Source organism: Salmo trutta, chromosome 22 (assembly GCF_901001165.1).
Source record: "Salmo trutta chromosome 22, fSalTru1.1, whole genome shotgun sequence".
NCBI classification, from domain to species: domain Eukaryota; kingdom Metazoa; phylum Chordata; class Actinopteri; order Salmoniformes; family Salmonidae; genus Salmo; species Salmo trutta.
Window position 1 is genome coordinate 9,248,065 of NC_042978.1, and position 13,176 is coordinate 9,261,240.

The 13,176-nt window shown below is 42.4% G+C and overlaps 1 protein-coding gene across 1 annotated transcript; it reads left to right on the forward strand.

The window, feature by feature from the left end:
• The first annotated feature begins 805 nt into the window (after window positions 1-805).
• Window positions 806-9,572, forward strand: LOC115158023 (diencephalon/mesencephalon homeobox protein 1-B). The gene is made up of 5 exons (XM_029706478.1): window positions 806-1,132; window positions 3,932-4,097; window positions 4,338-4,516; window positions 8,003-8,435; window positions 9,134-9,572. Exons 2-5 carry the CDS (start codon window positions 3,944-3,946, stop codon window positions 9,556-9,558), a joined length of 1,191 nt encoding a protein of 396 aa, XP_029562338.1. The 5' UTR covers window positions 806-1,132; window positions 3,932-3,943; the 3' UTR covers window positions 9,559-9,572.
• The last annotated feature ends 3,604 nt before the right edge of the window (window positions 9,573-13,176 follow it).

The window sequence follows — 13,176 nt, forward strand, 5'->3', positions numbered from 1 at the left end:
CTTATGCATTATGATTTGACTATTAAATGTTCAATGTTTATTTATATATATATTTTAAAGGAATGGTTTCATCATATTAAAACGAAAGTACAGTTCAGGTAACAACCTTAAAATGAGGGAAAGTTGTATTTTTTTTTAACCTTAAAATGAATCACAATTGCCAAAGATCACCCAATCACATGAAATAAATAATATTCAGAAATAACGACAAAGCAACAAAATAACTAAGGCTTTACAATGATGGTGAAAACTTGGAGAACCTTTGGGGTGAAGTGGGTTAAACTCTTCCTGGAAGTCACAGAGGGTGCATGAAGTGACATGTCAAAATGCTGAATTTTGACACTTTAGCTAGTCTTTATTCATATAAAAAAAATGTATGTATTGAAATCTCCACGTGGTCTATATTAAAGGGCACTTCATTGAATACAATACACGTTGAAAATTCCAAATTGGTGCACAATTTCTACTTAAAATATAAAAGGGGCGCAAAGGGCACGCATTTCGTGGAACGACCCATACAGCAATGGCCCTACAAGTTAAGAGGATGAAAATACTCACAACACCATTTGATCGTTTCGATATTTGATAGAGTAAATATGACAATACCTTGCCAATGTCAGTATTCTAAATTAAGACTTTTAATTATCACAGATCCACATACACCGCATGTTTTTTCTTTATAATATTACGCTAACATTCATGTCCAGACATGGATTCAGAAATGAAATGTAAATCAGTCATGAGAAAGACAGGAGTAGAAGTAACCTCTTTTGATTGGCACAGCAAAAAACCATTTGAAATCTTGCATGACCTCACCGGGCGCTCGAGTTCTTTAAAGCCCTTACCTCGTGCGCGAGCCTGATATATGGCAGTACTCCGGATTCTTCCACACTCGGGAGAACGACAGGAGAGCGAGAGCACCGCGCACTGAAAACGGACTACTGTATTCCTGAAAGAAGACAGCGCTTTGAGGAGTTTGGACACTAGTTCAAAAATGAGTATGCAGGACTAAACGGCACGGAATTGATAAGTAAACACACGAGGTGATACTTTGAAAGCTAATATTCCATTTGAAAACAGCCGGACATAGGCTACACCACTCAAAGACCCCCAGGAGCGGCGTGTGCAAGAGGTAAGAACTTTCTGAAGAGCATGCATCAGTAAAACAAATCAGCGATGGACCATGCTAGAAAAGTACCATTCTTAAGTGTGCCTGTCAAAATATCTGAACAATTTAAACCTTGGAGCAAAATATTGTTGTAGTCTTACGAAAATGCATTTATTATAAATGGAAACGCCTAAACTTAGCTTAAATGTCAACATTATTTTATGAAATGTTAATCTCATGAATAGTTTATTAAATGATCCATGTATATTAGCGTAGGTTTGGGCATAACTTGAATCAGGGGTGCATGCACAAAGAGGAGTGTGTCGCTTGTACAGACATATCGGCGGCCCCTGGGCGATAGGCCTCTTCAGTGTCTGGGGTAGAACATATACATCCACGGCAATTAGCATAATGAGGCTTAAATCAGATACCCAAGGCTAACTGACTCTCTCCACATGGAGATATTAATATTTAAACATTCTCAAACCAATTGTAAACCATATGTAGGCTACAGGCAATGGCACTTATAGGAAGATGAACTGTCATATTCAAAAATTGACATTATTAATCACACACACGCACACCTTTCACGTGTCAGAACGGATGACAAATGAAATAGCCTAGCATTTGAAACCTATTTGCACCTACATTAGACGGGGTAGCCAACTGGGGATCACCATATTTCACTGAAGAGCCCTCATACATCTCCCCGCCACAGCAAGCCTCCGGGCAGTGGGACGCGAGCAGCCAAAGATCGGGAGAAACGGCTCCCATTTAACTCAAACACTCAGGGAGATAAGTAAATATTTAGCCATGCACATTCTCTCCCCGTCCAGGCCAATGTAAAGTGTTCCCTCATGGCTGGCTGGCAAAGACTCGCTAGCGAATACAGAAAAAAACAGATTCCTTGACCTGTGGGCTATGGCATATTCCAGTTTATTGTAACTCATTTTATTGTAATTTTAAATAATGTTTTATCAAATACATTACAGTTAAAAGCAAGCCTTATCTAGTATAGGCTGTATTTTAGGCCTATGATAATCCATGTAAATGTGTCTGAAACTACCTTGTCATTACACTACTGTATTATTGGCATGGCAGAACATTTGTCAATATATAATAGGTAGCCTATAGGCTTCCATCATAACTGACAAATCAAGATTTGCAGCATTCAAACATTCAGATATTGTTAGATCTTGATAAATGTTCATGCTCCTGCATTTGCTGACAATATATGAAAGTGAAAATATGGATGATATCGATATAACGTATATAGGCCTATCAGGTTATAAGCGTTCAATTACTATTATTATTATTATTATTTTCAACTTTAATTACCAATTTTAATAATTTCACTTCATACATTCTACATTTCTGCATTATGAAGGACAAGATGAAATGTTAACGTGATAGGGGTCTGACACTATCATTTAGGCTACTGTATTTAGATTATTGTTGTGTCAGCCTCCACATTCCCGCTGTCACCCTCAGGGCTTTCATTCCCAAGAGCATATACAATAAAATACCGTAGGCTATATGATCTTTTGGACATAGTGCAAGACTGCTAAATATAGCAAATAAATAGATCCATAACAGGCGAATCCACATATTTGAAGGGTTGAAATGATATTCAGACAAATATTATTGCAGGCCTACTTAAAATGATTATTCTTAAAATAACAACATTGCAGTCAGTATTCCACATTATGAACGCAATATGCACGCATATGAAGCTAGGCCAACTTGTCTTAATAAATAAATAATACAAATAATAGCAAAAATTAACATGATTCGTCGTGACTTGTTTTATGAGCAGTTTGCGATTACATTCTCAACGCACTGACAAATTTTAGATTTATGTCGTAGGCTTGGATAATTTGATCGTAATCTATGTGTAAATACAAATTAGCTAGGCTATTAAACGCGCTAATTTGCTACACATGGATATGACAATAAGTCTGCAATTAATAGGACTCTTAATGAAAACGTTATAGAATTTAATAATTTAGACTGCTTGTCACGCCAAGTTATTTGCTTTTGTGTGATTTTTCAGAGCAAAGTACCCGATTAATTTCTGATTATTGTGTAGTTTTCCGTTGACGTTTTTAACTTCAGCTAGTGCTGTAGGGACTCTATATTTTGCCTATTTAGTAGGCCCACGTCGCTTTGCTTTCAGGCACAACGTCAAGTGCGACATACAAATAATGAATATCAATATCAGCATTAATGTTGCGATAACACAGGAGAATAGGCTAATTATTTCATACAGGCCCTGGGGCTTTAGTGGAGGGGGAACTCTCTTGGGACAGGCTGGTTAAATAGCGAGCTTTGCGTGGGAACAGAGGGTTAGGGTTAGTGGCTGGCTTGGCTTCTCAATGCCATTACATTATAATGTCTCACTCTCAGCTTTAATCTTTACAACTACAAATATTGACAGTTATAGCCATATAATAGCTGATGCAATATTGGATCATGTCCAAATGCAGGTGCCCAATTAAAGGTATTAGAAATCAGCTTTTGATAGGCGAAATAGTTGTAATAAAATGTATGGAAATAGAAAATGAAGATATAATAAAAATAGTTGATAATAACTTAAGCCTACTTGATCTTTGAATGATCTATTAATCTACATCTACAGGCTATTAACAAGACTATAGCCCTTATCAATCCACACTAATATTACACTATGGTTTTAGGCTATAATTCAACAATAACAATACATTGTTCGACTTGTAGCTACATTTAACCTCAAACTTGTGTACTCACAAATGCCCATAAACATCAACTTTTCCCACTTTTTTTTATTTTTTTTTATTTTTTAAGTTGACGGCAGCCATGCAACACTACGGAGTGAATGGATATTCTCTCCACGCCATGAACTCGCTAAGCGCCATGTACAACCTCCACCAGCAGGCGGCGCAGCAGGCCCAGCACGCCCCTGACTACCGGCCGTCCGTGCACGCGCTCACCCTGGCAGAGAGGCTGGCTGGTAAGAACTGGTTGCACATTTTCTGAATATATATCTTAAATCTGTCCGTAATTCAGAAATATTTGCAATACAATTAGGCTAATGCTATGTGATGGACAAGTCTGTTGCCCTTGTGTTAAAGGGCTCTTGAACTAGTGTCTTACACAATAAATTGAAGCATCTACTTAAATCCATATTCAGAGGCAGACTCTCAATTAAATTGGCCCTGTCTCTTTTCCTTCAACGGCTGCACATTTCAAGACATCATCCTCGAGGCCCGGTATGGCTCCCAGCACCGAAAGCAGCGGCGCAGTCGCACAGCCTTCACTGCCCAGCAGCTGGAGGCCTTGGAAAAGACCTTCCAGAAGACCCACTACCCTGACGTGGTGATGCGTGAGCGCCTGGCCATGTGCACCAACCTACCAGAGGCCCGTGTACAGGTGAGGATACTACGGAGTCAAAAGAAAGGAAATATTTCCACTATAAATACTTCTGGGGTGGAGTGAGTGGGAGCGAGGATGATAAAGAGCGATATTTACTTAATCCTCTTCATTCCTGGAGAAACATATCAAGGCCCATACCAAAGATCTCCAATGATGTCGGTCTTGGGAAGATACATTTTTTTCTGGCGATGACTAGTGGATGATTTTGAGTTCTGCAGACAGGAAGAGCAATATATACTGGACAAAAATATAAACGCAACATGTGAAATGTTGGTCTCATGTTTCATTAGCTGAAACAAAAGATCCCAGAAATGTTTCATACTCACATAAACCATATTTCGCTCAAATTGTGCACAAATTTGTGTACATCCCTGTTAGTGAGCATTTCTCATTTGCCAAGATAATCCGTCCACCTGACAGGTGTGGCATATCAAGAAGCTGATTAAACAGCAAGATCATTACACAGGTGCACCTTGTGATGAGGACAATAAAAGGCAACTCTAAAATGTGCAGTTTTGTCACAGTTTTGAGGGAGCGATCAATTGGCATGCTGACTGCAGGAATGTCCACCAGAGATGTTGCCAGATCATTTAATGTTCATTTCTCTACCATAAGCCGGCCTCCAAAGTCGTTTTAGAGAATTTGGCAGTACCTCCAACCGGCCTCACAACCGCAGCCCACGTGTAACCACGCTAGCCCAGGACCTCCACATCCGGCTTCTTTACCTTCAGGCCACCAGGACAGCTGATGAAACTGTGGGTTTGCACAACCGAAGAATTTCTGCACAAACTGTCAGAAACCGTCTCAGGGAAGCTCATCTGTGAGCTCATTGTCCTCACCAGAGTCTTGACCTGACTGCAGTTTGGCGTCGTAACCAACTTCAGTAGGCAAATGCTCACCTTCGATGGCCACTGGCATGCTGGAGAAGTATGCTCTTCAGGGATGAATCCCGGTTTCAACTGTACCGGGCAGATGGCAGATAGCGTGTATGGTGTCATGTGGGCAAGCAGATTGTTGATGTCAACGTTGTGAACAGTGTGACCCATGCTGGCGGTGTGATTAAGGTATGAGCAGGCATAAGCTACGGACAATGAACTCAATTGCATTTTATCGATGGCAATTTAAATGCACAGAGATACCGTGACGAGATCCCGAGGCCCGTTGTCGTGCCATTCACCCGCTGCCATCAACTCATGTTTTAGCATGATAATGCACGGCCCCATGTCTCAAGGATCTGTACACAATTCCTGGAAGCTGAAAATATCCCAGTTTTTCCATGGCCAGCATACTCACCAGACATGTCAACCATTGAGCATGTTTGGGATGCTCTGGATCACCGTGTATGACAGCGTGCTCCAGTTCCCGCCAATATCCAGCAACTTCGCACAGCCATTGATGAGAAGTGGGAGAACATTCCACAAGCCACAATCAACAGCCCGATCAACTCTATGCGAAGGAGATGTGTCGCGCAACATGAGGCAAATGGTGGCCATACCAGATACTGGTTTTCTGTTCCACGCCCCTACCTTTCTTTTAAGGCATCTGTGACCAACAGATGCATATCAGTATTACCAGTCATGTGAAATCCATAGATTGGGCCCAATGAATTTATTTAAATTGACTGATTTCCTTATATGAACTGTAACTCAGTAAAATCTTTGAAATTGTTGCATGTTGTGTTTATATTTTTGTTCAGTGTAGAAGTAAATGTGTTATTAGTTCAAATTATATTTGTAAGAATCAACAATATACACATTGGATGCATCAAAGATGTACAGTACCAGTCAAAAGTTTGGACATACCTACTCATTCAAGGGTTTTTCTTTATTTTACTATTTTCTACATTGTAGAATAATAGTCAAGATATTCTAACTATGAAATAACACACATGGAATCATGTAGTAGCCAAAAAAAGTGTTTTATATTTTATATTTGAGATTCTTCAAAGTAGCCACCCTTTGCCTTGATGACAGCTTTGCACACTCTTGGCATTCTCTCAACCAGCTTCATGTAGTCACCTGGAATGCATTTCAATTAACAGGTGTGCCTTGTTAAAAGTTAATTTGTGTAATTTCTTTCCTTAATGCGTTTTGAGCCAATCAGTTGTGTTATGACAAGGTAGGGGTGTTATACAGAAGATAGCCCTATTTGGTAAAAGACCAAGTCCATATTATGGCAAGAACGGCTCAAATAAGCAAAGAGAAACAACAGTCCATCATTACTTTAAGACACGAAGGTCAGTCAATATGGAACATTTCAAGAACTTAAAAAATGTATTCAAGTGTAGTCGCAAAAACCATCAAGCGCTATGATGAAACTGGCTCTCATGAGGACCGCCACAGGAAAGGAAGACCCAGAGTTACCTCTGCTGCAGAAGATAAGTTCATTAGAGTTAACTGCACCTAAGAAATTGCAGCCCAAATAAATGCTTCAGAGTTCAAGTAACAGACACATCTCAACATCAACTGTTAAGAGGATACTGCATGAATCAGGCCTTAATGGTCCAATTGCTACAAAGAAACCCCTATTAAAGGAAACTAAGAAGAAGAGACTTGCTTGGGCCAATAAACACAAGCAATGGACATTAGACTGGTGGAAATCTGTCCTTTGGTCTGATGAGTCCAAATTTGAGACTTTTGGTTCCAACCGCGGTGTCTTTGTGAGACAGTAGGTGAACAGATGATCTCTGCATGTGTAGATCCCAGCGTGAAGCATGGAGGAGGAGGTGTGATGGTGCTTTGCTGGTGAAACTGTCAGTTATTTATTTAGAATTCAAGGTGCACTCAACTAGCATGGCTACCATGTGATGGCAGCGATACGCCATCACATCTGGTTTGCACTTAGTGGGACTATCATTTGTTTTTCAACAGGACAATGACCCAACACACCTCCAGGCTATGTAAGGGCTATTTGACCAAGAAGGAGAGTGATGTAGTGCCGCATCAGATGACCTGGCCTCCACAATCATCCGAACTCAACCAAATTGACATGGTTTGGGATGAGTTGGACCCCAGAGTAAAGGAAAAGCAGCCAACATGTGCTCAGCATATGTGGGAACTCCTTGAAGACTGTTGGAAAAGCATTCCAGGTGAAGCTGGTTGAGAGAATGCCAAGAGTTTGCAAAGCTAATATCAAGGCAAAGGGTGGCTACTTTGAAGAATCTCAAATATAAATATATTTTATATTTGTTTAACACTTTTTTAGTTACTACATGATTCCATATGTGTTATTTAATAGTTTTGATGTTTTCACTATTATTCTACAATGTAGAAAATAGTAAAAATAAAGAAAAACCCTTGAATGGGTAGGTGTCTCCAAACTTTTGACTGGTACTGTATATAAAATCAAAATTACCAATATTGACATTATCAGAAGCCTTGGCTATTATAGAGAATTACAGTTTTTGTAGCAATACATTTCAGCCAAAAGATAATCTGAGATTAAATAGTACTGTAAAACAACTGAAATCCTTCCTCTCACCAGGTGTGGTTCAAAAACCGCCGCGCCAAGTTCCGCAAGAAGCAGCGCAGCCTCCAGAAGGAACAGCTCCAGAAACAGAAGGAGGCCAACGGAGAGGGGGTTGACAAGGAGGATGTCAAGACCAAGGACACCTCCACCACAAGTGTGCCCTCCACCCAGAGCCCTCCACCTCCCTCCTCCTCCACTTCCTCCTCCCTCTTGGAGTCGATGCAGCCCCAGCCTGCAGAGATGAACGTGGAGGTGAACGTCACCTCCCCGGAGCCCTCAGACAGCGAGTCGGCCGCCGAAGACAACGGTGAGGGAGAGGAAGAGCTGAGGAGGGAGAGGCTGCAGGAGGAAACGCAGCAGCAGCTTCAGGGGCAGATGCAGCAGGGGGATGCAGGGCTGCAGCCGGGAGGCGGCTCTCCGTCCTGCAAACGCCTCAGCCCCACATCAGGTGTGAATTCCTCTATCACAGTCACAGATATTGGGCCTTTACATAGAGACTGAGCCAGCTTACAAAACAGAATTGTCTTTTAATAGTCTTTGCAACAAACACAAAACAATACATAAACAGTGGTGGTTATTTATGCAAGAAAGACCAAATGGGTGTGGAAAATTGGCCATTATAAACTGGATGGTTCAAGCCCTGAATGGTGATTGGCTGACAGCTGTAGTATATCAGACCGTATACCACAGGTATGACAAAGCATTTATTTTTACTGCTCCAATTACATTGGTAACCAGTTTATATAGCAATAAGGCACCTCTAGGATTTGTGATATATGTCCAATATACCACGGCTAATGGCTGTGTCCAGGCACTCCGCGTTGCGTTGCGTGTAAGAACAGCCCTTAGCCGTGGTATATTGGCCATATACCACAGCCCCTCTGGCCTTATTGCTTAAATATACCACAGCCCCTCTGGCCTTATTGCTTAAATATACCACAGCTAAGGGCTGTTCTTTATGCACAACACAAAGCGGAGTACCTGGATACAATCCTTAGCTATGGTATATTGGTTATATACCACGAACCCCTAGGTGCTGAAATGCTGTTTCAGCCAAATCAGCAACCAGGACCCAAACTACCCGGTTTACAATTATCTTTTGACCTAACTAAAACCAAAATCTTCTTCTCCCTCTCTCATCATCAGACTCTCCCCTGGGCTCTCCCTCCCTCCCTTCCTCCAGTGGTGGCATGGGCAGCAGTGGTCTGTCCCAGGGCTCCTACGCCTCGTCCCCCCTCAGCCTCTTCCGCCTGCAGGAGCAGTTCCGCCAGCACATGGCCGCCACCAACAACATGGTCCACTACCCCTCCTTCGACATGGGTACCCCCTCCTCCCTGCCCTACCTAGGCATGAACGTCAACATGCCCTCCCCCCTGAGCTCTCTGCCCTGCCAATCCTACTACCAGTCCATGTCCCAGGCCCAGCAGGTGTGGAACAGCCCCCTGGCAGGTCTCCAGGCTCCTCCGGGCAGCATGCCCAGCCTCAACAGCAAGACCACCAGCATCGAGAACCTGCGTCTGAGGGCCAAGCAGCACGCAGCCTCCCTGGGCCTGGACACACTACCCAACTGACCTGACCCCCCCCCCCCCCCCCCCCCCCCCCCCCCAGTGCAGGGCAGCTACCAAGGACGCAGCCAGACATTACGACTCCTTCTACTGACATCTTCACTGACTGGACATTATAGACACTGCATCAGTTTTGGACACTGGGACTGGACATTAGATCAATACACTACTGGACACTGCTTATTTGACCCCTCGCAGGTTAGATGCATAGACCCAGTCCAATCTCACTACTGCTACCCACCAAACCATGTGGATCAGAGAACTCAAAGCAACACTCCTATATCACAAAGCCGTCATCTCATACTGGGGCAAATGCATGACGGTTTACAGTATCTGATGATCTCAACACTAGAGCTGACGAGAGTGACAGTAATATTAAAGATGAGCTTTGCATGCATCCTGAGACAAGGATTACAACTGCACAAAGAATGAACCAAGATTCCAGCCTCAGATCAAACCCATTCAATGATTTACAACAGCACAGACTGGCCCTACAAATCCCACAATGCCCTGCACTTGGCAGATGGATGGTACTTCCTGTTAAAGAGCTACATCCCACCTGCAAGAATTTATTCCACATTGTACTGTAAATATTCCTCCTTGTTTGTTCCCATCCCATCTGCTTGGTTAGGGAGTATAAATCGGTGTCTCCTTTTGTGTCGAGGACTTAAACAGGAAACATTCAAGCTATTTTTGAATTGTTCCATTGTGGCTTTATGCAAAGGACCTACAGTAGAATGAGCCAATACCTGCTGGGGTAAAGATTATAGTCTACGGTGGGAACAGAGCGACGTTCAAATATGAATCCGTTTAATCTAGCTATGTTATGTTCGCCTGGGTACCAGGTCGTTTCTGCATGCGTTTAAGAGCGCTACATCTTTACGGAGTCAAGACAGTGACAAAAAAAATGGTGTTATTGACTTAAGCAGAAACACACTGGCACCCAGGCCAATGCTGTATGTATTTTATCATTGTAGATCCCAGACATGTATTTCTCAATTGTTTACTTAAATGTGAGTAATTTATCTGTTAAAATGCAAGGGAATAAACCACATGTATGAAGATCGATTGGTGAATGAGATTATTATTTTAGACGATAATTAAAATCATGCAATATAATTTATGAATAATTATGTTGTGAATACATCACAGGCAACAGAGACAATTTGCATGTTTACATGTGTAAGCCTTCTATTTTTTTTACTTGTGTTTTGAGAACTATACTGAACAAAAATATAAACGCAACATGGAACAACTTCAAACATTTTGCTGAGTTACAGTTCGTATAAGGAAATAAGTCAATTTAAATAATTTCATTAGGCCCTAATCTATGGATTTCACATGACTGGGCAGGGGGGCAGCCATGGGTGGGGAAGGCATAGGCCCACCCACTGGGGAGCCAGGCCCAGCCAATCAGAATGAGTTCTTTCCCACAAAAGGGCTTTATTACAAACAGAAATACTCTTCAGCACCCCGCCCTCCCCCCTCTGACGATCTCGCAGTTGAAAAATCCGCATGTGGATGTCCTAGGCTGCGGTCGTGGTCTGCAGTTGTGAGGCCAGTTGGACATACGGCCACATTTTTTTTAAACGATGAGGCCGCTTATGGTACAGAAATGAACATTAAATTATCTGGAAACAGCTCTGGTGGACATTCCTGCAGTCAGCATGACAATTGCACACTCCCTCAAAACTTGAGACATCTGTGGCATTGTGTTGCATGACAAAACTGCACATTTTAGAGTGGCCTTTTAGTGTCCCCGGCACAAGGTGCACCTGTGTAATGACCATGTGGTTTAGCTTCTTGATATTCCACACCTGTCAGGTGAAGGGATTATCTTGACAAAGGATACAATGCTTATTAACAGGGATGTAAACAAATTTGTGGACAACATTTGAGAGAAATAAGCTTTTTGTGCGTATGGAACATTTCTGGGATCTTTTATTTCAATTCATGAAACATGGGACCAACGCTTGTTGCGTTTATATTACATGCATGTTGCGTTTATATTTGTGTGTAGTTTGCCCTTTAGGGCTACCGTACTTACCAGAGCTTTGGGACCATGGGTGGCTACCTGGTGGAGCAGCTAAGTCAGAGTGGCTCACCAGACTACCAGAACAACTCCTGAACCATTGAGGATCACACAGCAGGAGGCTTCACCCACCTCCCACCACCCTGCAGTGTGAAATCACTATCACAGCAGGGAACCTGGCCTACAGAAAACAAACAAACACACAGATGAACACACTGGCATGCTCCTGCAGATGTGTGCACACACAGTCTTACAAAAACGTATTTCTAAAAGTTTTAAAAAGTAGGAATTGTTTCCATCACCCAACGCCTATGTACAGAGCACTGAAGTCCCTGTTTAAGGACATTCATGCCAAACAGTACACACACGAAGTCTCATATAACTAACCTTTTGGGGACACACAATTCAGTCCCATTCAAAATCCAATTTTCCCTAAACCATTAACCACAAAACTTAACCCTAGCTACTAACCATGAACCCAATTCTAACCCCAAGACTAAATCTAACCTTAACCCCCCTAGAAATAGCATTTGACCCTGTGGGAACTAACAGAATGTCTAATATTTTTTTGTTTGTTTACTTCTGGTCCCCACAAGTATAGTTAAACATGTCCACACACACACACACACACACACACAGCCCCTGCCACTTGTTCACCGAATGCAGAGTAACTAATCCTAAATGAAATGACTGAAGCAGTGTCAGGCTCTAAAGAGTCCCCAATCCCCCACTCCCCTTCTCGGCCCTGTCATCCGAGGTTCGGCTACACCGAAACAGAATGCTTTGCCATAATAAGATTAAGTTGGGTTGGGATATCGATGGATTAAGTAAGAATAGAACAAGATGAAATAGAACTGAAAAAGGTTCCTAGAGTCAGCAAAGTTCAGACACCTGTTCTCTCTGGTCCCTCTCTCCCTTTCTGTCTCTCACTCCCTCAACAACCCATACAATCAGAAATCTCTCTATCCAGTTTTAACTGAAGGCTATCAAGTTAGTGTACAAAATAATTATTTGAAGGAAGAAAAAAACAACGTCCTAGCTATGTCATTAAACATCATTTGTTGATATAAAAAATCCTGGCATAGAAATATCGGGTTTAAAAGATGTTCAAGCCTGTATGATTATGTTGTCAACCAATGGGGTTTGCGCGTGTACACAATTTTGCATATTGTGAGTTGTGTGCGAAATGGTTCATGTGAACGCTGTGTGCGTGTGTACACACACTTGTTTGTGTGCGTGCACACTTTTGCGTGTGTGTGAGATCATGTATGTGTGTGCTTGTGTGTCTACGGCGCTGCTAAGCCACTGAAGGAAGGTTTCCAGGAGCTCTTTGATGTGTATCTGGGCAATGCGCTATTAGAGGGATTTTCATCGTTGACAGCTCGGAGAATGTGTGGAGGAATTGCCATGCCAGCGGGCTAAGATAATGCTGGAAACAGGATTAGGATCATATTCTGGCAGCGCCTGTCACTTCATCAATGGGCTAAGGTTCCCTGGGTGACAGCCCTCCTCTGCCCAGCTAAAACCTTTAGTAGGCCCATGAAGGGGGTGAAAGAGGGGGGGGGGGGGGGAAACAATGATTGAATGAATGG